This window comes from Anas platyrhynchos, chromosome 5 (genome assembly GCF_047663525.1).
Source record: "Anas platyrhynchos isolate ZD024472 breed Pekin duck chromosome 5, IASCAAS_PekinDuck_T2T, whole genome shotgun sequence".
Lineage (NCBI taxonomy): Eukaryota > Metazoa > Chordata > Aves > Anseriformes > Anatidae > Anas > Anas platyrhynchos.
In genome coordinates, this window is record NC_092591.1 from 6,133,921 (window position 1) to 6,159,517 (window position 25,597).

Consider the following 25,597-nt stretch of genomic DNA (forward strand, 5'->3'; position numbering starts at 1 on the left):
TATCAAAACAATGATAGTGGAATAAAGTTCTTTAAGTATAATAGCTGGAAATACTTTAAAAAAATAAAACACATGAAAAGTACAAAAGCTAGTAGCAGTGTACTTGTTTAAATGAGATGAAAGCGATGCAAATTTGAATTGAGAGAAAATTAGGCTTTGTATTTGTCATTTTAGCATTACTTGCACTTTCTGTTACTTAATAGCTTTCATTAGCGTATTTACTATTTATGTTCAATAATATCTTAATCCTTTTTTTCTTTCTTTTCAGAACTGAAGGAAAGTCATCATGGGAGCATTTTTAGACAAGCCAAAGATGGAGAAGCATAATGCCCAAGGGCAAGGGAATGGGCTTCGTTACGGTCTGAGTAGTATGCAAGGCTGGCGAGTTGAAATGGAGGATGCACATACAGCTGTGATTGGTTTGCCAAATGGACTTGATGGATGGTCATTTTTTGCTGTATATGACGGGCACGCTGGATCCCAGGTTGCCAAGTACTGCTGTGAGCATTTATTAGATCACATCACAAGCAACCAGGATTTTAAAGGGCCAGATGGGCCCCCATCTGTGGAAAGTGTAAAGAGCGGCATCAGAACAGGTTTTCTGCAAATTGATGAACACATGAGAGTCATCTCCGAGAAGAAACATGGCGCAGACAGAAGTGGGTCAACAGCTGTGGGTGTCATGATTTCTCCCCAACACACATACTTCATCAACTGTGGAGACTCGAGAGGTTTACTTTGTAGAAACAGGAAGGTTCACTTCTTCACACAGGATCACAAACCGAGTAATCCACTGGAGAAAGAGCGTATACAGAACGCAGGTGGCTCTGTAATGATTCAGCGCGTGAATGGTTCCCTCGCTGTTTCAAGGGCACTTGGAGACTTTGATTACAAATGTGTCCATGGGAAAGGTCCTACCGAACAGCTAGTCTCACCCGAGCCTGAAGTTTATGAAATTGAGAGATCAGAAGAAGATGATCAATTCATCATACTGGCTTGCGATGGTATCTGGGATGTTATGGGAAATGAAGAGCTGTGTGACTTTGTAAGATCCAGACTTGAAGTCACTGATGACCTTGAGAAAGTTTGCAATGAGATAGTTGACACCTGCTTGTACAAGGTAGCAAGACTTGAGAGGAAAAGTTTGTGTTTCCACTATTAGATGTTTATGAATGAGTTAAGAATAATAAGTTTTGATTTCAGTTGATAAGTATGTTCTATGTTAATATGACCTTGAATCCAATTAAATTCCCATAAAAATGGTGATAGAGAGAAAACAAGCATGCAACAGTAGGGGCATCTTTGATGAAGAGTTGAAAATCATGTACAGATATGTTGTGATACCTGGGAAACTAGAAGCTAATGGGAGCATATGGGCAAGCCAAGGACAATAACTGTCCTTTTCTATTTCACAACATACCTTACAAAACCTTAACTCTTTCATCAGACTGGAAGATATTCTTCCTGCTTTTTCCTTCCTCTCGTAACTTTACTGCCGTAATTACATCAAGTTAAATGCAGAGTGATTGAACCCTGACTTATTTTAAAGTTTTCTCTCGACTATATGAAGATCTGACTTCTTAAGTCATCTTTTGTTCTGGTTTAATTGCTGTACTTCTCATTCAGCGTTGTGTCATACAGCTGTGAAGCTAACGCAGAAAAAGATAGGACTGTTTTGTTTAACAAATCTATGCAATTTTGTGTACAATGACTTCCACCTTGTGTAGGATGGTGCAGTTAAGAGATTTGAAATATTTAGTTTCATGGCTTATTACTTAATTTTCCAAAGGCACGCTGTAAGTCATAAGGCAAAATGCCCAACATTTTTGATACTAAAGAGGCAAGAGAGCATCTCAGCTCTTGCCACGTGGCTACAAAGGTCATTGTTTCCCATTTGGAAAAAAGGAATCACTTTCCAACACTTTGGAAGATTAATAATGCATATAGTTTTGTTTACAACTTTGTCTGGTAGCCTTGAAAACAAGGGAATGAACACTGGCTCGTGGATGCTGTAACCTTTGCAGTAGCCAGTTCTCAGCACCTCCTCATACACCCATATATACTTTTAAAAACATTTCTGCTTGTTCTTGATCTTATTTGCATTTAATTTGCATTAACTGCTAAGCGTATAGATGTGTGTTTGTAGACAAGAGCTCAGGGATACTGAAAGCAAACTAAACGGTTACTTTTGATAAGCAGAAGGTGTCTGTATTCTAATATACTTGAGTATTAGAGTTGCATTTAATTTTTAAACATTTCCATTTCAAAGAATGTTTTCGTAAAGGCCAGAGCCCTTTCCAGCTGGTCTTTTAATAGATCCTCTAACCTGTAATTCGTCTTTTTAGAAAAGGGGAAAAAAAAACAAATCAATAGCAGTGGTTTTGATTTGTTTTTGGAACAACTGTCTGAATTCAATTTATTATGTACTGTTTTTAAGCAGTACAGGGTTTGTTTACTGATTTAATATTTCACCTGTTTTCTCAGAATGATCGGATGGTACTTAAAACAAGAGGGAACACAGCTTTGTAATTGAACATCACTTATTAATAACATCATTTTTTAAAAGACAATGGGCTGTCTAATTGGCTCCAGATAGTCTTCAGACCATAAAAGTGGAAAAAAAACCAAAATGACTTAAAAGGTAGTTTTTACTGAACAAACTACAAAAAGTAGATTTCTGGAATTCTGGAAGGAAAAAAAAATTAGGTTGATGATGATAATCTGTGGGAGCAAAAGTTGTATTCTAGTACCATGATTGGTGAATTCTTGTTTGTAAAGTGCTTTGATGTGGATTTAGTCTGGTATGTATGCATTCTCAAATCGTTTTTTCTTTTCCACCAGGGAAGTCGAGACAACATGAGTGTGATATTGATCTGTTTTCTGAATGCACCAAAGGTATCACCAGAGGCGGTGAAAAGAGAGGCAGAGTTGGACAAGTACCTGGAAAGCAGAGTAGAAGGTGGATCATTTAAAAAAAAATAAGTAACTTTGTTTTTAAACAGACCCCCTGACCCCCTTCCCTTTCCAACAACTAATTGTATACAGGATTTTTAATAGACTTTCAAGTGCCATTGGCCATCTAGTGTACATCTCTGAAAAAGGCACTCTTACAGTGCTGCTGTGTGTCCTGACAAAATTCTGCTATGAAAGTGCAGCAGACTGTAGCTCTGAAAATTGGTCAGGATGGCAGAGAGGATTCATTTATACTCAGTGTTCTTCGTGAGTCCATTGACAGCACTAACTTCAGCCCAGTCAGTCCCTGTGCCTGTTATATGGAGTTAAATAAAATAGTCAGAATATCTTGTACGGTATCTACAAAGGTGGTAATTTGAGTGCCACTTTTCTATGTAGCTCTGTCTGCAAATTAGCCAGAAAAATATTTTATTACACAATTGTGGTAGGGTTACATCTTAATTACTGTCATCTTAAAGGCACCTGGTAACATGTATACTTACTTGAAAGTATGTCAGAAATTTGTTAAAGCTAATCTTTAAGCATTCCTGATGAGCACAATCTGGGAGCACATCTTTGATAATAACTTCAAAATTTTGTCTAAATACGTATTTCTGGAGTTCTTAAACTTTTAGCTGAAACTGCAAATCTTAGGTGTTTTGGCTCACCTAACTAAAAATGGCATTTAAAATCAGTTTCACTTAAGAGATTTCTCGTTAAAACTGGATTTACAGTGCCTTTTGATATTTAAAGATGATCACAGCTTGGATTTTGTTTCTGAAACGTAAGACACAACCGTATGCATTGTTTGCATAGGTTAAGTCTATTTTTGAAGTGGACTCCTAGACCTATATGTTACCAGTCTAGTTATGTACATATACTGCAAGAATCCTTAACAGCACATGTGGCACGAAACACAGTACTTAGCAACATGGTATCAGTGATTACTATACCACAGGAATATATTGTGCACTTTTTTCCTCCTTAACTTGTGTGAAGGTAACGCGAAGTATAACTTCAGAAGTTTCACAGATGACTTGTTTATGTGGGAATTCTGGGTTCAGACAAATTAACGTGTGGTTTAAAGCACTTGCTACCTTGTAGGTGCTCCTTCAGGAAGTACTGCTTTTTTTGAGGGCCTTGTTCCTGAATTTTGGCAAACTACAGCTGTTAATGCCCCCAAATAAATGTCCACACAGAACGTTTCTGTGTTTTATATAACTTCTCCCTAACAGAAGAAGTTGGTGCACTACAGTGTGAATCTTTTTGACAGCGTAGCAGGAGTATCCACACGTACAGTAGCACTGCATGAGTTGAGTGTCAGATGGCTTTCTCCATTTCAGAGCAGTGAACAGCAGACATTTGAAGAGCTCACTATATAGACCCACTCACAGAACTGGTGAAGAGCAAGTATGCTGTAAATTCACACGTTAATTTATAGCATGCTAACTCTCCTAGTTACCTTACCTCATTACCTTCATACCTTAGCTATTTTGTCTTAATTCAGACAAACCCATGACATGGAGTATGAAGATAGCTTCAAGTTTAGGCTGCATTTCAGCTGACCCCATTGTACTCTTCAGAATATTAACAGTGGGGAAAGTTAACACCTTTGTACAGACTCCTCAGTAAATGAAGAACCTAACACTGGAACTGTATGTGATTATGGTACATACAATGAAATTGGTTGCCAATTCTTTCCATTTATACAAATATAACATTTCAGAAATGAGTGAAGTGTCATACTTGAATAGAGGCAGAAGGATTCTGTATGTAGTTATAAAGCACTTTAATACTAATTTAATAATGTGTTATCTGAACTACTTGAGGAAATGCATTGTACTTCCCCTCAAGGGACTTTACTTCTTTTTAGAGTTGTCCTCAATCTTTTGTCTATTGTTGCACAAAGATATTTAAATTAATGAACATGTAGTAAACACTACTCAACCCCACGGTGATTTATATCAGCTGTAGGCAGAACTTGTCATTTTAGCTCTTACATGTGAGGGAAGTTGAGAGGCTGAAATAAAGCAGAACTTCAAGTATAGGTGTTGATTAATTTTGTTATGTTTAACTTGATAATTCTTGTGCAATTATATTGTTTCTTGGTGGAAATGGATTATGTAGAATTGGCTAGTAAGGTAAGACTGTCACAGCCTCTGAAGTTTTCAACACTACAGTAAATATTCTTCCTCTTAACATAAGCACTGCCACACTTAAAGCATCTTGACTTTAAAAGCCTAACCTGTAGCTGAAGGATCTAGGAAATATAAAGACTACTTTTAGAATTCCCTTACTAATTTGCAATATCAAAGTTCAAATTCATTAAAGCAGAAACCTGGTGAAAAATGCATATAATGTGTTCTGCACTTTGGTACTCGGTGTAGACCTAACAGGTAATGAGATTTGATACTTACTAATGTGCATTTTTCCTGGTTGTGCTTTTATTCCCTTGGCCTAGAACATATCTTTATACTGTGAAGAAGTAGTGCAAGTTATAAGACTGAACAGGGCTTATTACTGATGGGCCTCTTGAACAAGAGGGTGTTGTAACTAGATGATCTTTGAGGTGCATTCCAGCCCAAACCATTCTTAGAATAAGGAGAGTTGGTTCTGTTTTTAAAAAAATAAGAGAGCTTCCTACTCACTGTGTCACCTTGGACTCTCCTTTTATCAATTCTTGATGTGTTTGTGGTCCAGATTCATAGCTGCAACAGATAATAATGGAAGAAGAAGCAAGTGTGGAGAAGCATCGTTGTGCCATTACTTGCAATAAATCAGTGTTGCTCCTAAAATGTCATGTAAACTTCCTGGTAGCTTATATCCTAATTAGTCATTCCAAAATGAATTGCTATTATTTGCACTAATATGTGAGTTATTGACGTGTTGATTCTAAAAAGACACTTGTCTAAGGTTCTTTTTCTGTTCTAAGTTCACTACATATAAGCATACAGTAATAGATAGTCCTTGCAATATTTATATCTATGTAGAGATAAATAATTTTCAGTTAGCTGTTATGTGTGCCCTCCCATATTTACACAACATTGAAACTTTGGCTTTTTCTTAAACTTTGTGTGGAATTCTAATTCAGAATATGAAGTAAGCAGATATGTTTAAAATCCTTTACTTTAGGGTTGTAAGTACATTTTTCCAGTACATGATGCCATGGAAATGTGTAGAAGGTTTAAAAGTAAATTGAAGAGGGAGGGGGGCTTGGAAGATGTACTGAAAGAAGGTATTCCAATAAATTAAACACAGCTAGCAGACCGACTCCATTTGTTGTGTCATCAGTGTTCATTCAGTCTGTATCTTTAGTTTTCTCAAAATATAAATGTATTCATTTAGTGGAGACTGTATGTTAAATGTACTGCAGTTACAGGTTGTGAAACTGTGTAGTATAGGTAAAATATAAATTCCTTATTTTTGTACAGCAGAACTCTAGCTCTAGCACAATGTAGAATATACTAGATGTTCAAAATTGCACAATAAAGGAACTTGGCAAACCAAATCTGAGATCTTGCTTCTTATTCAGATTTATGAGTGTTAGATTATTTGCTAAATGTTAGATGGTAAAATGAATTTTGGCCTTAGATTTTTGAGGGAACTGCAAGTTTTTAAGGTACCGATGGTGTGTGGTGTCAAACGTTTTAAATGTAGGTTTTGAATTGACCAGGGTAAAGCTTTGTGTTGCAGTCTGACACTGTTTGAAGACTAGACAGTGTTTTCAGTGTACATTGCAAATAATTTACACAGCCTGACTGCAAATAGACCTGATTGGTTTTGTAAATACACGTAGCCATGAAAAACAATTGCATGCACAATTTTTTTTTATTATTATTTTTTTTTTTTTTTACTAAGGAGGACTGGATATGTGCTCGTTTTAAAAGCTTCAATGTGCCATACCTCACTAATCTATAAAATGGAAACCTGGTATGCTATCTGGAATTACTGTTTAGGGTAAAAGCTAAATGCTAAATTGTTTATTTCAAAATGGTACTGGTGAATTCCAACTACTCTTCAAGTTGTGTAAATACTTTACGAAGTGAAGAATAGTGTGTGTGTATATACGCATGTGTATATATGCACAGACATGCTCATTGTATGTGGGCTGCAGTATTCTCTTGAAGATCAACAGTGCCAAGTCTTAATTCCTCTCATTTCTGAGCTCATGGTTACAGAAGAACTGATGAGATGCATTTTTAAAAAGTTACGTGTTTAAATTTCATAAAATCTTTCCAGGAGTGGTACAATGAAATCTCTTGAGAGTTCAGTAAGCACACAATTTTATTTGCTTTAAAAACAAAAAAAAACAGGTCTCAATAAAATTAAAGAACTAATTCCCTAACAAATATGACTGTGGCTGCAGTAAAATGTCTCTTCAGCCAGAAGTTGGAGTGGATCAGCTTTAAATAACTGCCCAATAGTCACACATTCCCCAAGCTGAGTGAATGATGGAGCTGTCTCTTAACTCTGATGTCCCTGGCTTTTAATTTTTACATAATAGTTCCTAATGTTTGCATGTTGCGGTCATGTGGTAAGGTACAAATGCTGGCTTATACACATCCAGTCACAGGAGTTATTTTTCATGTGTATAAACTTTTGTTTCTTGAAAGTACTGTGCTTTGTATGATGGCAATAATCTTTTACCTTCTATTGCAGTGATAAAGCTGACATTAAGATTTGCCTCATGCCCATTGCATTTTGTTGGGAAGATAAAATAATGATACAGTAGGAAAGCCATGAAAATTTGTTTCCACTTGTATTATGTAGCTGTGTACTTCTAAAACCATTATGCATGTTAACAGTTAGCAGGATACTTGTGTCAAAACCATCGCAGGTTCTTTTTCTGACTGAACCAAAGTTAACGTTTACCATGTTGAGTCTGGTCTGTCATTGATTTCTTATATTAACAGACGTTAAGCTGCCTTTTTATAAAACTGAGTGTTTCAATCTTTGTAAGTTAAATTTGGACTGCACTTACAAAAAAAGTACTTCTGATTCCCAGAGATCATAAAGAAGCAGGGTGAAGGAGTACCAGACTTAGTCCATGTGATGCGTACGTTAGCAACTGAGAGCATCCCAAACCTCCCGCCAGGGGGTGAATTGGCAAGCAAGTGAGTTCACATCAATGTAAATGTGTTGTTTTTTATTTTATTTTATTTAAATTTGAACTTAAGGCCACTCTTAAAAGCGGGGGGAGGGAAGAAAAGATACAGTACAAAAGATGATCTGTTCTCCAATTCTGATTTTGAATTGCTCTGAATGAGAAAAGACAGTACAAAACAGAGTTAACTTGTTGATCACTACTAAAATTAAAAGCCAAAATGTATTTTGGGGAAGGTTGTTTTTTTAAGGGTGGCCTGAGTGTCTCTTTTTTGTAATTAACTGGGTTATCTGGGTGGGAGGTTGTGTCTGAAGATGAAAAAATAATGCACTGATTGTAGTAGCTACTTGGAGATGTGGTTCTGCACTTTAGGAAGATGTGCATATGATGTTTTGCTTGGCAGTTTTTCTTGTCTGCAGCTAAAGCACTATTGTCAATGCTTGAAAGTTTGCTTATGCATCTCTCTGCTTGTGACAAATATGAAAACTCTACAGAAGTCTATCAAAGTTAAGTAGAATGTTATATTTAAAATTTTAAATAGGCTGGGTTTGTCCTTGCGTTCAGGGCTGGTGCTGTGTCTCATAAATAGATGTTCAGCACTTAAGGGAGGGATGTACTTAGCTCTTTTGCACACCAAGTGCCTTTTGGTTCAAAAGATTATTCATGAACCTGTACCGTGCAGATTGAGCACATGTGCTGTGAACAGTCTATTTTTAATGCTTCAGAGTATAATTTTATATTATTGCACCAAAACATGGTCTGTGGGCACATAAGTGAGTAAATGATGACTGAGTTGTAAGGATGATTTCTACAAAATTGTTCTTATATGAACCAGTAAAAGAGATTGCTGTTTTATATATAATAGTAGCATCTATTTAGGATGTGTTGCAGTCATCTTGAAGTATCGATGAGTCAGTTATTCATGAAAGATGGCACACAAATTGCTTATCTTGAGCTCCTTTGGCTAGCTCTAGCATCATGGTTGCGGGGAAGTGAGGAGGTCACCGAAGCAATTGACTTCTGTGTGATTATGTGCTTTAGTGATGCTAGCTTGAATAGAGATTGACAAAAGTATGGATTTAATTGAATGTTAGCATAACTCAAAGCAGTAATGACAATTTGGAAGGAAAACAATGCTTTTCAAAAACCTGGCTTTATTTAGGATCAAAGATACCTGTTGCTGAAAGATGAGAACAGCTTTCCTGTTCATACGCGCGATGTACTTTGTGTATAATTGCTTGTTTTATTGCTTTAAATTCAACTTCTTCTTCCGTGCTATATAATCATTCACTAGATTCGCTGTGATGTTTATACTGCTGCCTGATAGTTCTTGACTTTTCATCATTGCAGGATGATTATAAAGCCTGTCATCTGCTTTTTTCTTCTAAACCACTCCTTTGTGATTCCTCTGCATGTATTCATGAGCAGTTAAGAAGTGTTTTTGAGGTTTGTTTTCTATCACAGTTGTAGTTTGCTGCTTTGTCATACTTGGTTCTGCAGATAGGCTATCTGAAGAAAATCGCTTTTGAAGTCCTGTCTGTGGCTCTTCCCTTTTGCTCCCTTCTTTCTTCCCGGTTTCCCCTCCAAAATTTATTCCTTATGTGCTGGGCAAGGCACAGGCTTCCTCTTCCTTCAGCCTCCCTTATTTTTTTGTGTATCAGTTTTCAAGAAAACATCTTGAAACCCTCTGGAGGCATCATAATATCTGAAGGTGCTACTGCAGTATTCATTGGGCACACAAACGCCGTGGCATTCAACTTCTATCACGTACTCAGATGCCCGCTTCCAAAGCCTCAGAGACATGCTACCAAGCAGCACTGCGGCCTCATCTGAATGTCTGTGCTCTTCTCATTCTGAATGCAGAGTGCTATCCAGCCTTGTTTTTCATAAGGGTTTAAAGGATTATCTTAGCTATGTTTAGTGACACTCAGCAGTAACTAGCAGTAAACTTGATTCTGGGAATTTGAAACCTTTAAAAGTTTGCATTTGAAATTGCAGTTTTGCTTGGAGACTTTGACTTAAAAAGACAGAGCCTTAAAATCTTGTTGTTTCTTGAATTTCTTGTTCCCTCTAGACGGAGTGTGATTGAAGCTGTTTATAACAGACTGAACCCCTACAGGAATGATGATACTGTAAGTATCTTTTCCCCTGCATTTTTTCCTCTCACCCCAGTAATTTCTGCTGCTTTTTGTTGCTTTATTTATTTTAAGTTTGCCATTTCTTGGTTAGAAGACCCCTTCCCAAAAAAAGTGATAACCTTCTTGTGGTCTTTCTCTTCAGGGTTTGTTTTAGGGTTGTTTTCTGATGCCTTCTGCTGATGGTAGTCTCAGAACTCCAGCCTCATTGACGTGCTGGTTTTCTGGCATATTGTGATTTGAACCCTGCCTGGATTTATAACTCTCAGTTCTGAGGATATATGCATTTTCCAAATGCTGTGGGAAGCACTCTCTTAATAAGACTTATAGTGAGCATATGGTTTAGGTTCTTGTATGTCAGTGATCAGGTATGAATCAGTGTCAGGGTGATGGAGGGAACAACTCTAAATATGAACAGTGGTCTCAGTTGCATTTAGATTATTGGGAATAGCGTTCAGTCACTGAAGGTGCTTTACTTCATAAAGTAGTATTTACTTCATGATTTACATTTCAGTTAAAATTCCTTATGTGCTTAGATGTGACATAAAGTGAAATGCCTCCAAACACGAAGCTGTACATTGGCTTTACAGCTGAGTGCTTCTGTTTGGCCATTGTCACAGTATCTTTAGCATAACAGTTCCTTAATACTGGCTGAAGGAGGATGCTTTAGTTTCAAAATACATCCTGTAGTAAGCTACTGCTCTATGAATGTACAGTAAACTTTGTTTTGTGATGATGTTGTCAAGTCGGATTCAGAAATTTGCATAGTGAATAGCTGGCATGCAGTTCCTGCATTTTTACTCACTGCTGCTTTTATTCCTCATCCTTGCAATTGGAACAAACATAGCCATTTTAGTCTTTCGTATAATGGTTCTCCTTTGCTACTTCTGGCCTTGAAGGAAAATCTGGAGGTGGTACTCTTGCAAAGAGTAATTTTAGTGATCTTGGCTTTTTTTTTACTACACCTCCGTGCCAACTGTTCTTTTGGGTTTGTAATGAATTCTGTGTGCAAGTTTGAATGAAGGGTGCAGAAAGTTAATGCTAAAAAATTGTCATATGTGGCATTGCTAGAGACTTAATTAGCCTCTTTCCTTTGAAAGGAATCAGTAAGGCAGTGCTTCCAAAGAAGAGTAATATTTCTACCTCCTGCAGTCTCACTAACGACAGGGAAGTGTAGTTATGGAAGCACCAGCAGAGGCTGTTGTTAAAGCCCATCATGTCTCTTAGTTATTAGGGAAGGTAGCTTGTCATGCTGGAACAACCAAAGATTGCTGTACATAGCAGCTACATAGCAGCTTGCTCTGCTGCCTGTGTTGCTGACTTAACTTCTGCTTCAGCTACTGAGCTGTGGTCACACTTCGTAGCTGTGGTGTTAACGTACGTACCCGACGTGAAATGAGGCTGTTAGATTGTTCTGTATTCAGCTTTATATAACCGAGAGAACAGGAAATGGACACAAAGGTAAATGGAATAAAAACCACTAGGACTTAACTATTTGATTTGTACTAGGATTTTTTTTTTAACTGATAGCAGGAATCAGTCAAACAGTTTTTACTGTGATTTCATTTTTCAGCTATATAAGCTCCAGTATTGTCTTTGGGCCTAATAGGCCAAATTTTAGGGATACTCAGATATTGGATGCATGGATGTAATACCATGCTGTGTAGCCATACAGTTACGACTTAGAGTATGACATGTCTCTGTTTTAAGTTCTATGTTAGGGAATTTTTATGTGGTTCCTTCTTACGGTTTTATTACAATTGAAAGTCAGGGTTTCCTGCAGTTACCAAAACTACACTTCTGTATTTAACTTTAAATTATAAGTGGCAAAATTCATCTGAATTAATATAAGGTGTCAGTTGATGACTGTCTTCTGATGCAGTGAGGAAGGACTGAATTCATAAAAGATGGTAATGGTAATAAGAAAATATATGGGGCACATCCTGATCTTTTGACACACCTGTATAATAAGTATATTCCTTTTGTGTTATTACTTCGAACTGTTCTGGGAGTGCTTTTGAATATTGTTCCTGGGATGTTGTTATGACAATTGGTAAGCATCTTAGAAAATACGTGGTCAGATTTTGAAACATCTTTGTACCTTAGTGCTTCATTAATTAAATGTATGATTTCTGTAGATGTTTGTGAATGTTATTTCTGCTGTTTCTGAAAGGGGAGAGAAAACAAGCTCCTAAAATGATTTAAGTTTTTTTTTCCCTTTTCAGTCTGGATTATCCAGAAACTGCTGTAACTATGGGCACTCCAGACTTTAAAGGGTTCCTTCTTTTTTCTTTAAGGATTCTGCCTCAACTGATGATATGTGGTAAAACTGCTCATCTAGCTGTGGAGTTCATGTTTCATCCTTCAAATGAAAGTGCAGCCCAACCTCAGTGACCCTTCTTAACATCCATCCTCAATATTAATTAAAGAAGGGAATATGATGTGTTGGTGAGAGTGACTACAGCAGAAAACTACAGCAGTACGACATCTAGCCCAGGAACTGATCTTTTTTGTAAAACAGACTTCTGTAAACGTGATTTCAAACCATAATTCATGTTGTAAATCAGACTCCAGCAATTTATGTTGTATGATTTTGTTTTTGTAAAGTGCAATTGTCTTTGTACAAAATGCTCATATTTAATTATGAATTGCTTTAAATCACTATAAAGGTTAGAAGAAATGTTTGGCTTGTGTGATGCAACAATATATATATCCCTTTAAATTCATGTTGTGGTTTTGGATTGCAAGGAGCAGCAGCCTAGCCAGCTAGGTGCTCAAGAGGTGCACAAAACTGTAAAGACAACTTCTCGTTTTATATGAAAGCTGAACTCGTGGGCAACTTGCCAGGAATCAGTGTGTGAATTTGCTCGGCAAAGGACGAACAGCGAAGAGTAGTGCACTTTCTTCAACAAACGTATCACGTTTTCTTGGAGGCACTCCTGCTCTCACATTGAGTTAAAGGGAGTTCCGATTTTGACTTCAGTGGGAGTTGAATCATGCCCTATTAATAGTATCGTGTTCATACGCATATGAACCTTGGGATTAGAATGCCTTGATTCTTTGCACCTCTTTTTTCATTAACCCTTACCTGAAACTACTAATCACTGAGCACGAACAGGCAGCTTTCTACATTCAGTAGGAGTCTGCAGCATTTTTACAATACTGATTGGCTGGGTCTGCTGCTGTTCCAAGTAAAATACTCTGAATTCCATTTTATCAATAAAGCTTGGTTTAACAAACAAGAAATTTATCCATAAATGTGTAATTCCTTTTTTCCTGCCTTTTGAAATGTCAGTGCCATTGTAAATGATATTTTACATGTGGAAGAATATTTTTATTAATTGGTAGCCCATTTTTAAAATGGGAAGAATTTTAATTACTGCCCAAGACATAGCCATATGCTAGAGGATGAAGTGGGATTAATGTTACCCTATTTTTTACGAGTGTGGGTTTTTTTCAGGCTTTTTTTCTCCCCACTGAGGATGTGCATTGGTTTGAATTTGCCTACTGTTTGATAAAAATACATTTGTCAAAGCCTGACAATCTTTAACGTTTTATGGTGTGTGTTTTTAATTGACCCACTTACTTAGAATGAGAGACTAGTGGTTAAACAGTACTTGTGATTTGAGATGTAGCATGTTGACAATATTTAACTGTTCGTTGTTTAAAATTCTAATTTAAAATTTTATAAGATAATAAACTAATTTGATTTAAGCCTAGCTTTCTCCCATTGAACATGCAAAATTAAGTTTTCAAGTCAGTCGTGTTTGCAAAACTGCTGTTTTGTGCACCTTGTATTGTCTTTTTGGTTGAGAATATTGTATTTAATATGTAGTTTACTCATTTAGTAGGCAGATTCCCCAAAAGGAAAATCAGTAAAACAAGTAGATTGTAACATTTACTGCGGTTAAACAGAATCAAGACGTGGTGTATAATTACTTTTTGATAGGAAAATGTAGTTCAATGCATTTTGCTATATTTGTCTTTCCCTAACTTTGAAATATACATATTTGTATATATAGCCTTAAAACTAATGCAGAGTTAGGGAACACTGAACAGTGAAAAAGTAACTTATAGTGTCTTGGAACTAAGTATAGTATATACCAGCAAACTTTTCTTTTATCCCTCTTGTCTATGTGGGGTGCTTAAAACGTAACTTCATTGTATTCAGTTTGTAATCTGTTCAAGCATGAATGAAGAAAACATAAGCACTATTTGTATTTATAAATTTATAGCAATTTTTGCTTAAAGAACCAGTTCCTTACCTACCTATGAATAAATGCTTAAAATGTCTAATTTTGTTGTAGAGTGCAAAACTATAATAATGTTAAGTTATAGCTTCACAGGCACCTAATTAACAAGCGTATTTAATACATGGCGTATTAGTGCAAAAAGCTAAACTCAGTTTAGGACTAGGCGGATAAAGTTCTGTCCTTTTTCGTAGAGACTAAAGTTTAGTTTTGGAAACTGCAAAACGTTGAACTGGACTGTGGAAACTTTGAGTTTAAAACTTTGAGAATCAGAAGCAAAACTGTGGTGTGAAAAGCCATACTTCGAACCATAATCACTTAAAGTGTCTCAGTGACAAATGATGTATTTGAAGCCTCTTCCTATGAGGTCTCCTAAAGGTTAGGAAGAAAATAATTCTGCTATTGCTGCAGGTGCTGTAACAAGGTTTGAGGGTAGCAGAAGAAAGCCCGTTTCAGGCCTTTCTCCCTACCACCTACGTGCAGCATTTTGATGAGGTCAGAGCACTGAATCTATGATGAATGCACAAACACTGCCATTTTAGATACAGAGTTTGATTATGAAATCTTAAATATATAAAGCATCCTAGAAAAGAGGCAAGCTGTACTTTTCACTGCTCTGAAAAGAAAAAGAAAAAGGCACTTTTGCACCTTTGTGCATCTCCTTCTTGCACCAGAAACTTTTTTGTTAATTGCTAAAAACATTAGCACCTCAGGGGCAAGGCAGCAATTTTTTTTTGAAGTATTGTGTGCTATTTATTTCCCTCATGGAAAAACTATTCCTGTGTGACAAAAATGAAAATTGTGTGATGTTAAAAGATGTATTTTTAAATACATGTTCAACTAGGATGGTCCCAATCTGCTTGTTTTTTTAAGAGGAAATGATATTTGTAAAGCTACTTCACTTCGTATGCCATGCGATTTTGTTTTCCTTCTACATTTGACAGCTTCACTGGCTTCAGTTTCTGTGAGTTTTGTTACAGTCAGATTAAATGTTTCACTGATCATTCTGGGAAAATTACCTGTACTGCTTTATAGACCACTGTTTCAAACAATTCTCACTAATTCAGCATTGAAATGTGCTCAAGACAGAGGCTTTCTAAAAACATCCTAGAACCAGTGTTGGATTAGCTAAACGGAATTATGTTAAGCAGGGTCCTAGACTTGCGAGGCCTTGTAAACCCGTTGTATCGGCGGAGTCCTGGTACGTGTGGTGAGTCGTGGAGCTGGGGCCTTTCTGGTGGCTGCTCTTGCCTGGTCAGCAGGCGGCACTGCACGGGCCTTGATGTGTGGCCATCACTCATTTTAATCTTCCCTCAGAAGTCAGAATCGGAGAGAGAAATTTCATCTACTTGTCATGAAACTGTGATGAGTTGGGGTAATCCTAGGTTGTCTCCTAGTAGCAAAATGCCCGAAGAATATTAAGCAGCAGATGAGTAAGGGTAGCACTGACCTTGGCAGTTCATGCAGGTGCCAAAGCTAATCATTTTAACACCTCCTTATGATGCTGACTTGAATGTCAATTAAACTGTTTGTCAAAAAACTGAGACTGTCTCAGCTGTATCGGTTAGATCTGAGCCACATTGCTTAGTTCAAGAATTGGATCATCAGGATTTGAACCAAATTTGGGAACGGTTTTCACTGCAATTCGTTCCCTGCTAAGAATCTCATCTTGACTTGTTACACTGGGGTAGCATAGATTTCCTATTGCATTTTCCTAATTGTTTATGAACTAAGGCTATAGTTTTGTGGTCAGTTGATATCAAGACTGAACTATCTATCACTGTAAGTCTGCTCCCACTGCCCTTCTTGTGCCAGCAGTAGCGCTTCTGTGGCCATGCAGCTAGGAGCAGAAAAGAAAATCTGTACTCTCAGCTGGACAAAGTGATATTCCAGCTACCCAGTGCTAGCACAGGGCAGGACATGGGGCGAAGACAGGGCTATGAGCGAAGGAAAGCTTGCACCACCTCTTCTACCACAGTCAAAGAAATTGGACCCAAAGCACAGATAAATGATGGGCCTGTGTAGGGAGTATCAAAGCCTTTGCAGATCTTTTTCCACACTGTACTTAAACATTTTAGTTTAGTCAGCGTTCTTTTTCTTAAAACTGGAATCGTGAAACTTCGGTTTTAATGTCTTGTATGCGAGTTCCCTGCTGGCAGACTTGCTTTTTGTTGGCTGTCTGTGTGTTTGTAGCTCCGTCTTAAGAGATAGTGAGCATGGCTGTCACAATTAGATTAATGACGTGGCTGTCAGAGTTTACCTTCTTTAAATGTACATCAGGATTTCATCATGCCAAGGTGTTCAGCTCCATTTCTACATGCACGTTCCTGAATTGCTTTATGCACAAATGACTTGGGATATTTAAATTTCTTGATATTTAAAGTTGGCCCTCTCTGAAACAGGCTAACCTTTAATTAAATGTTACCCTTTTCCTCCTCGTTTGGCAAACGCAGGGTTTTTAATGCAAACCTGATATATCTTGCTTAGGTTAAGAACCAGCAAAGCCATGTAGAGCTATATTTTACAGTTTTCTGTAGGAAATGGAATTGCTATTCTGTGCCAAGCTTCTTGAGGTGTAAAAATGCCTTCAAGATAACTGGTATAGCTCCTTGTTCCTACAGCTATGTATGATCATGACCCGAGCCTTCATATGCTATCACAGGGTGTGAAGTCTCTACTTGGCTGAATAGATTTTTTAACTGTTTATGTACATCCTATTTCCAGGATGCTGTAGTGCATAAAATGCATGTGATTCCCAACGTGAGCCTATAAAGCAGTGCAAAAATGAAGAAAAGTTGAAAGGTACCAATCTGGGCTGAGTATTTTGGACTGACCAGTCCATGAGTGTTGACCAGAGAATCTGCTCTCAGCTGAGCTTTCCCTGAGCTGCCTCTGCAGAGGTCTTGCACAGTCTGCAGGTCTCAGGCATGTGCCTTCTGAAGCTTCTTGTACCTTTATTTTGCTTCATAGAGTTGTTGCTTTGTAAATGAGGTAGCGGTCAGCTGGGCTGCGACATTTCATCCCAGAAGCTCAAGAAGCTGTAGGAAAATGTAAAGCGTTTCATTACAGCCCTGGATCGCTAAAAGCTTTCAAGTAGAAAAGAACACAGAGCATGCTAAAAGTAGGGATTACATCACCTCCTGCTGAAAAACAGTTTCCAGGAAAATCTACAAATATTTCTACGACTTACTTTTAGTACATTAAAAAGTCTGGCGCTTTAATCTGATTGTGTCTTAGTTGTCGACCTACAGTGGGCTAGGTTTTATGCCTATTGCTTGTTTTATCTATGTTTTCATTTGATACTCCTGCATAGCATTGAAACATTTTTCCCTGTTCTGTAGACACTTCTATAAAAAAAAAAAAAAAAGTCTGCTTGCAAGCTAAGAGACCAGGAGTGATAATGGTTTCTTAGGAAAAGGGTTATAAGGGAAGACTGCTTTAAATAAAACAGCAAAAAATCATAACCGTTGCAACCACAAAGTTTGGAAAAGTGAGCTTAACTTAAAGATTGCCTTTTATAGAAGTAATGAAATAGTTCTACTCTGAAAGTAACAAAACTTCAGTAGGGATGGGATGATAGGTCAGATTTCTACAGCATATATTGTTTTAACCTAGCCAGATTTTCATGTTTAACTCATTGATTCCTGCCCGAACACTTTTTAAATTATTACTAGGCATCTGCTTTTTTTGTTGTTTAAATTAATAAATAAAAAAAAAAAAAAGAAAGAAAGAAAGAAAAGAAACCCAATGGTCCTTACTACTGCGTAACTAGTAATTTGTTTGCAAGGGTGAGTGCTATGTCAGATAGCAGCATTTTTCTTTAAGAGCACTACATCTGTACTTCTCAGCTCACTCAATAACATTGAGCCAAAACTGAAATTCATTTTTGCTTCCATTAACTGTATGGCTCTGAAGAGCTGGTGGGAGCATGTGGTTTTGTGCAGCTAAAGTAGACAGGACTTGATACATATTGTGAGTAAGCCTTCAGAGTGAAGGAGATGTCATTGTTGTTTCTTTTGAGAAATATCTTTGTGAAGAAAAATGAGAAAACTGAGACTGGCAGGTCAGAAAACATTACATCCTTTTACTTCTATTGATACCTGTAGACTGAGGTCTTCAGAGTTTAATTTCACTTGTATTACTGAATTCAACTCAATCTGAGCAGTGGAAACACGAGTAGCCAATTTCATTTTCACTATTGGGATTTCAGGCTGAAGCATGGTATTTTTGTTTGAACTGCAAAGGAAAACTGAATTAAGATGATCTTGGGAAAATCAGGCATACACTTCACAGCCTGCTGATGTGGATGGAGCATCACTCGCAATATATAAAGTTTGCACAAGTATTGTTGGAGCTTTAACTGCCCTACTTCTGTTGTAATTAAAGAGAAATATAATCTTTATTCTGTTTTGGTTTTGAAAAAGCTTTTCAAAGCCAAAGAGGAAGAAGGGGCAATCTTAAAGTAAAATGGTAGGTAAATTGGATGTAACAATGTTCTAATTCTTTGAAGGTGTAAGTCAACAGCTAAAACATCAGAGGGGCATGATTTAAGAGGTTCAGTCTTTCATGTAGTGCTTTTGGCTATAAAAAAACAGATAAAAGGATGGAACCCAAAATGAGTCACCTGGATGGGAAAGCAATGAAGCCCAAAACCTCTAGGAATACATGTTGTGAATACACATGGCATTGCTTCCATGTCCAGTAGTGGGCATACCGGCATTTTTAGGGGAGCTTTTATTCTTACTGAGTGGTTGCTGCTAGACTCAAGTCTGCTGCAGGTTGAAATTTCCAGACGTGTACATTGGAAGCTGGGTGTTATGAAATAGTCCCCCCACGTGGGATGCTGCAGTGCCTGTTACCACTGCTCTGCTGGTTCAGGCTGTGTAGGCACTCGGATGCTGGCAGCTGGGTTTCCCTAGCATACATTTAATCGTGTGCTATATGTGGTGGTGTGACTCACAATGACCTTGAGTACCAAGAGTTGAGTTGTGTTTATTAACTGGATCTAACTCTTTGGTGCCAGGAATCTAGTTTTTAGAGGAAGTGCTGAATTACGCAAATGTTCGTGGCGAATCGTGCCGGGTAGATCACTGCTCACGAAAAAGAATGGCTTTGGGTAATACAAGACACAAGCCAGGGAATATGGGATATTTGAGAAGTGCGGAGTCGAGTATGATTTCCAGAACCGGCTGCTTTATAAACATTTCAAAGCAGGGATTTGGGGTTTTAGCATCTGTCTTGTTCCTAAGGCTCTGTACAAACATGCTGAATTAGAGAGTTTTCACCTGTCTTCTCACCGGATTGACTCCACATCGTCTCATAAAAGAGTCTCGTTTGTAGTGACATGCTGTGCCTGTCTTTTTAGAAAATTCATGACTTCTTTATATCTATTTTGTGGAAAGTGTAACTTTTTCACTGATGACTTGTATAAATGTGTGTTACGAATGGAGAGATTCAAGCTTGAAAAGCATGTTTGCAGCCTCGTTATGGAATTTATAAATTTAACAGAGTAATATACAAGAGCATAACTATTTTCCTTAAGTAGAATGTATAACAATATATAATAATAAATTATTCTCCACGTAGTTCACCCACTATTTACAGTTTTACACAATTCAAACTGTGTGTTTACAGAAAGTTCAATAAATGTATATTTTGTACTATGTACAGATTCCTGGTCCCAAAGAAAATGTGTGAACTTAGTTTCTAACTTAACTTTTGAGATTGTATTTTTTTTTTCTTTTTGAATCAGTTGAACAAACTGCGTTATGCCTGTTGATGGTGGAGGCTTGCATTGGAGTAAATGGGAATTGGAAATATTTCTAATCTACGAAAGTGATTCCACTAAATAAAACGGGCAATTACATCGTGTGTGTGTATTTGAGTGGTATGCTATAAACCATTTTCACCTCTGTTTTGTCACTAAATTACAAACTTGATATCAAACTTGATATCAGGCCTCATTCAGTTTTCTAATCCAAGTTCGTGCTATTAAAACAGACTGTTAAGTGCTTATTGTCATCATTGGATAGTCATAGAAGTAAAAATCCCCCTCTTCACTGATTTCCCCTCACATGTTGAAATTCCAAGATCAAGCAGCGAGCCTGGCTCCAGCTGTGACCGTCCCCAGAAGTCACCTGGTCGGGGGTTTTCAGGAGAGCTGGGGATGCCCAACCTTTGGAAAACCAAGTCACACAGGAGCGAGATCTATTTGCATCTTCTGTCCTGACTCGGTACTGTAAAATGCAGGACAGAGTTCTGTAATTTGTAGAATTTAATGATGTTAAGGTATAAAATAAATCCTCACGCTCCTTTTAACCTGTATAATTTGAAGGGAGAATGATCTTATATGTTATCGGTTCACATTTTGTCTTCCCCGAAGTCTTTATGCTAGCCGGAGAGCTGGTAGGATTCTGACACAGGCTGTACAAATTACAGCAGCAAAGGGGGTGGGAGGGTATCTGGTTATTGCCTGTTACCTGGAGCAATGCCTTTTCTACAGATTCAGCCCCATCCTTTTAAGGATTAAAAATCAAAACTAATGAGATTCTAGCAAAATGAGGGAATGTTTTCTGGGGATTAAAAAAATGAACTTGCTCTGATACAATTGGCTGTTAGCCTTGGTTCACAGTAATGGAGCAAACATGGGAGAGAGATAAGGTATGTCCCTTTGATTTCTAGCTCAAAGCTAGTGGAAAGAATGCTTTATCCCCTCTGATTAGAAATTTAAGTTTTAGTATATTTTTTCCTCAGAGGCAAAGAATAATATGCCCCTGAATAGCAGTGTTGGTTCATGTAAATGCTTTTGTAATGCTTGATAGGTAATAATAAATGTGAATGTCACCAGCAGTGTTTAGACAGATGTTTTCAGCTAACTTAAGTAGTTTGTTGTGGCTGAGTTCAATCAAACACCATCTACATGGGCTAATTTTAAAAAGGTAAAACACTGAAGCCCAGTTAAATCATTTAACTGCGATTTCACTTCAGCATTCTTAAAGAGTGCAAGGGCTCATTCTAATGCAACAAAGTTCTGAAGGAATGAAGGCGAGTTTGGCAAGGAGGAGCAAAGAGAGTTGTTTACAGCTGCTGTTACAAATAATTAGGACGATTATTCCTGCAAATATGCATACACAAGAGAGTGGGTGTTGAGTGAACTTGGTGCATGGCTCATATTTGTGGGCTTGCAGGACTGGAATCTCATCAGTATAACTAGAATGCATGTATTGATCAAATTACCTTGTACTCCTCAATTTTATTGGAGACTTTCCAATTTTTTTTTTATTTTTTTTTTTACTAGAAGTGGGAGGACTTAAAATTAGCCACATCCTTTGAAAGATCCTACTTCTGAGCCACAGCTGTTGTGAAAAGGATTTATTTTCTTTGCCCCATTAGCAGCTTTCTGGTGTTCATCCTCGACTTTAAGAAAACTTTCGCTTGCCAGGATTTTAATCCTGTTATACAGGACTGCAAACTTTGCCATGACCTACAATGTAGACTTGTCCTGAATTAAGTTTGCTGAATCCACATTTAAACCAGCGAGTGTGCTTGTAGAATAGAGCAGATATGAATTAACTATGAATCAACCGCAAGTAGCTCTATGTCTTTTCTTGTCTTTACCCCTTAGTAGAAGAGTCTGTGCCAGTGCCTGGCGTCCAGCTGATTCTCCGAGGAAGTATCATCTTGCCGAAGCTGCACCAGGGCTCTTCCCCTTTCCTCTGAAATAGCACAACAGAGTTTGCTGCTGGCTCATGCATACCAAGTATAACTTGGTGGGAACAGTCACCTTCCTCTGAAACTTGAATCCTGTCCCATAAACTATAAAAAGGTACAGGATAAAACAGCTATGTTTAAATTACTTCAACAAAATAATTCAAAGGATGTCACAAGCATGAAAAAAAAAAAAAAGGCATTTAAGGAAACAAAATCTTTTTTGGTCTGTTTTTAAAATAACCTATGTCATCGCTAAACTAAGATCTAGATGGTAGGAATAGGATATTTGGACATGGCTGACCTCCAGGTCTTCTGTAGCTGTGCTTTTTCTGCATTTCCTACTTACCAAAATTACTCTTTCTAAAAAGCTAGAAGCTTTTCAGAAGTCCTTTAGAAGAGTAATAAATTACCCACCCCGTCATGGGTGTAGTGGGAGTCTATTACTTAAAGAATATGAAGTAACACAATCAAATAAATCAATATTAAACCTAATATCTTTTACTTCATATTATAATTATGCTTAACAATGCATTTCAGATTTTTTTTCCTGTCCTTGCAATTGTTTGTTTATTTTATTTTATTAATATTTTTTTTTAATGCTCACCTTCAGTTATCTTAGCTTGCTTGCCTATTCCAATTCCACCCTCTAATCTGTTGCTGTTGAATCCCAGTAATGGTCTGAAGACTGCCTGGATTTCAGGAACCAATTGCAGCAACAAAAACCTGAAGGCTGATTTTAGAAAACTTATACTGAAAATACTAATGATGAAATTTACAGAATGAATTAAAATAATGTCAATATTTAATTACAGAAATATATTACCTTAATGATTTTATACTCTTAAAACTTACAGGAGTTTCAATATAAAAATGCTTTATTTTTCTGTTAGGGAACATTAGCAGGTGGCCAGCCTAATAGGGCTGGGTCTTGACCCATTTTCAAATGTTAAGCTGAGGGTGAGGGTCTTGATTTACCTGCACCAGAAAACCTCAGCATGGATGTGAGCTCAGCTAGAAGAAAACTGCTCCAGGCCACAGCCCAGCTTTTGTTATCTAATAGCTAATAACAAGCTTTCATATTAAAATTTGATAAGGGGCTGCACTCAGTTTATCACCGTGTTTCTAGGTAGACTGTAACCTTTAGCCTAATTTCGATATTCCCTATGTACACAAATCAGTTGGGTCTTGTTCTGCGGTCGGTTCTCGCTTTGTAGGCAGTGAAGTGCATTCCTTTCTGCCACCTCTCGCATACGCCTGATTCCTTTGATTTTTCTTCCTTAACCATCTCTTTTTGGCCTGAAGCTCACAGAGTATTCTGGAGAAGTCTGCAAATTCTCAAGGTGTTGCCATGTTCACCCTTGCATTTTGTACATTTTCTGCTGCAAGCAATAGTTTGTGCTTCCATTCTTTGACGCCTGCTCTGAGAGGGTTTGAAGCTTTTAGGTACACTGCTAAAAAACGAAACTCTTTCCATTTCTACAGACAGCTAATTCATGCTGTAGTGCGAATACCTTGTCTCAGCTCATCTGACAGTGCTTAGACCCTTTGTCCATTTCCACCCAGTCTGCCCGGTGTTGGCAGTGTCCTGCAGTAGGCACTGACTGCTCAGTGCCAGCTGAAGCCAGCAAGATGCTCGCGTGCTTAAAAGTAAGCCTGGCCATATGTTTTCGTGGAGCTAAACCCACAATTCATTTCCCCTGCCGTTGCTATGGGGTTTTTTGAAAGAAGAAAGAAAGGAAAACACATTTGCGCAGTCTACATTAGCTAAGGAGAAGAAAATTAATGGAGCTACTTTTGACCCTTTTTTATTTTTTTGATTAACTCTTCAGTATTGCTTGACTTCAAAAGGTTTTGCACTGCTGCCTGGAACATGTTTGTTCATGTAGTGAACCAGTGCTGGTGTATCACGTTCTCCGTGTTACAAAAATGTAGGCTTTTGAGAATGTAATCCCCGTGCCCCAATTTTACCTGTTGTTAAGCAGTACTTGTCTCCAAGTTTATGCCCAATTCCTTTATCTTTATTTCTTTTAAAATATTTGTATATGGTTAGCATAAATATCTTGCTTGTGGTCCAAGCACTGATGGATGGAGCAGACCCAACGCATGTCTGTGCACCTTGAACTTCTTATGTTCTGCTCTGTTAAGGATACCTGAAGCAGCTGTTGGAAGTCTCTTGCCAGTCATACCACAAGAATCACTTTTCTGTGTCTGCTGGAGCACTGCAAGTCTTAATATTGCCATTTATTTGCTCTCCAAATCACACTCAGTGGTTTCCTCCAGTGTCTGAATGGTCTGCTCACTGGGAGCAAAGCCCTTCATTCTCGTGCCCTGGCTCTGGCTTGTACTGTCTGTGCAGAACAGCTTTAATTGAACAGGATTAGCAAATCCTGATGGGTGCAAGCATATATACAAAAAAAGGAAACATTGGCAACTGGATATACCAGACAAAGCTCACTCCCTTTCATCACTCCTAATTCTCCTGTGCTTCTAGCTAGAGAAAACCTTAAGACAAAGACACTGGGCACCCCGAGCCTTCAGGCCAGCTGTCTCTTTTGACATATATTTCATTAGGCAGTTGTAGTTCCTGAATTACACACGTTCTTTGTCTATTACATTGTGACCCCTAGCACAGCTGGTGATGTTTTTTTGAAGGGGAGGAGGAAGACCAGGGACCGTCTATTTTCATCTTGTGGAAATCAGATCTTTATGGAAAAAAAGCCAATGTTTTCCTCATCTGGTCTGAGGAAGATCAGCTGGGTGAGACTGTTTCCTTAGGTCCCCTCTCGCCAGCCACCAAGCAGGTCTTGGGCCAGAAACCCTTACGAGTGTTAGCTCAGAGGAGATTTAGCTGTTTTCCTCCTGATATGCATAGATAGGGTCATTGACTCCATGCAGCTGAAGGCCTTCTCTAATCGATTTTCAAAACCGTCTGAGGTCGTTGCATTCTGTGCCCTAAGGCATCCCAAGGATTTGTATATTGTGTGCTTTGACCTGATTCTTTTCTCCCCCCTCTCCCAGCATCCCGAAGTAGATTTGTGATGCTTTGTCGTCCCTCACAAGCTTCTGGAGGGGAGAGGGGGTAGTAGAGATTATATATATATATATATATATATATATATATATTTTATTTTTTTTTTATTTTATTTTTATTTTTTTAATTCATGCCTAGAAATCTACACATGGAATCTGCTTTTGTCTTTTCACTGCCCAGCCTTTGGTGTCACTGCCCTGAATTTCTGCCCCAACAGGGCCTTTTTGTGATGTGTTTGTTCAGACTGTTTAGATCTGTTCTGGCAGCTCATTCACAAAAATATTGATGAAGTCACAAGACCAAGCCACTAGGATGTAGAGAAAAATACACATTTTGAGTCATGCTCCTTGCTCGTTAGCAAGATACAGAGATAAAGATATTGCTTTGCATAGATCCCTGGCCTAAGCCAATTAAC

The 25,597-nt window shown here is 37.8% G+C and overlaps 1 protein-coding gene across 3 annotated transcripts in view; it reads left to right on the forward strand.

Annotated features, from left to right (window-relative positions):
- Nucleotides 1-20,312, forward strand: part of PPM1A (protein phosphatase, Mg2+/Mn2+ dependent 1A) — a 33,838-nt gene extending 13,526 nt beyond the window's left edge. For 2 of the 3 annotated variants that reach the window (XM_038180040.2, XM_038180039.2), the window contains exons 2-6: nt 269-1,120; nt 2,842-2,959; nt 7,958-8,066; nt 10,131-10,188; nt 12,417-20,312. In XM_038180040.2, coding sequence (XP_038035968.2) covers nt 287-1,120; nt 2,842-2,959; nt 7,958-8,066; nt 10,131-10,188; nt 12,417-12,464 — 1,167 coding nt within the window. In that variant the 5' untranslated portion in view covers nt 269-286 and the 3' untranslated portion in view covers nt 12,465-20,312. The remainder of the gene's footprint in view (nt 1-268; nt 1,121-2,841; nt 2,960-7,957; nt 8,067-10,130; nt 10,189-12,416) is intronic. The other variant, XM_038180041.2, reaches the window with a different exon arrangement.
- Nucleotides 20,313-25,597: the final 5,285 nt, after the last annotated feature.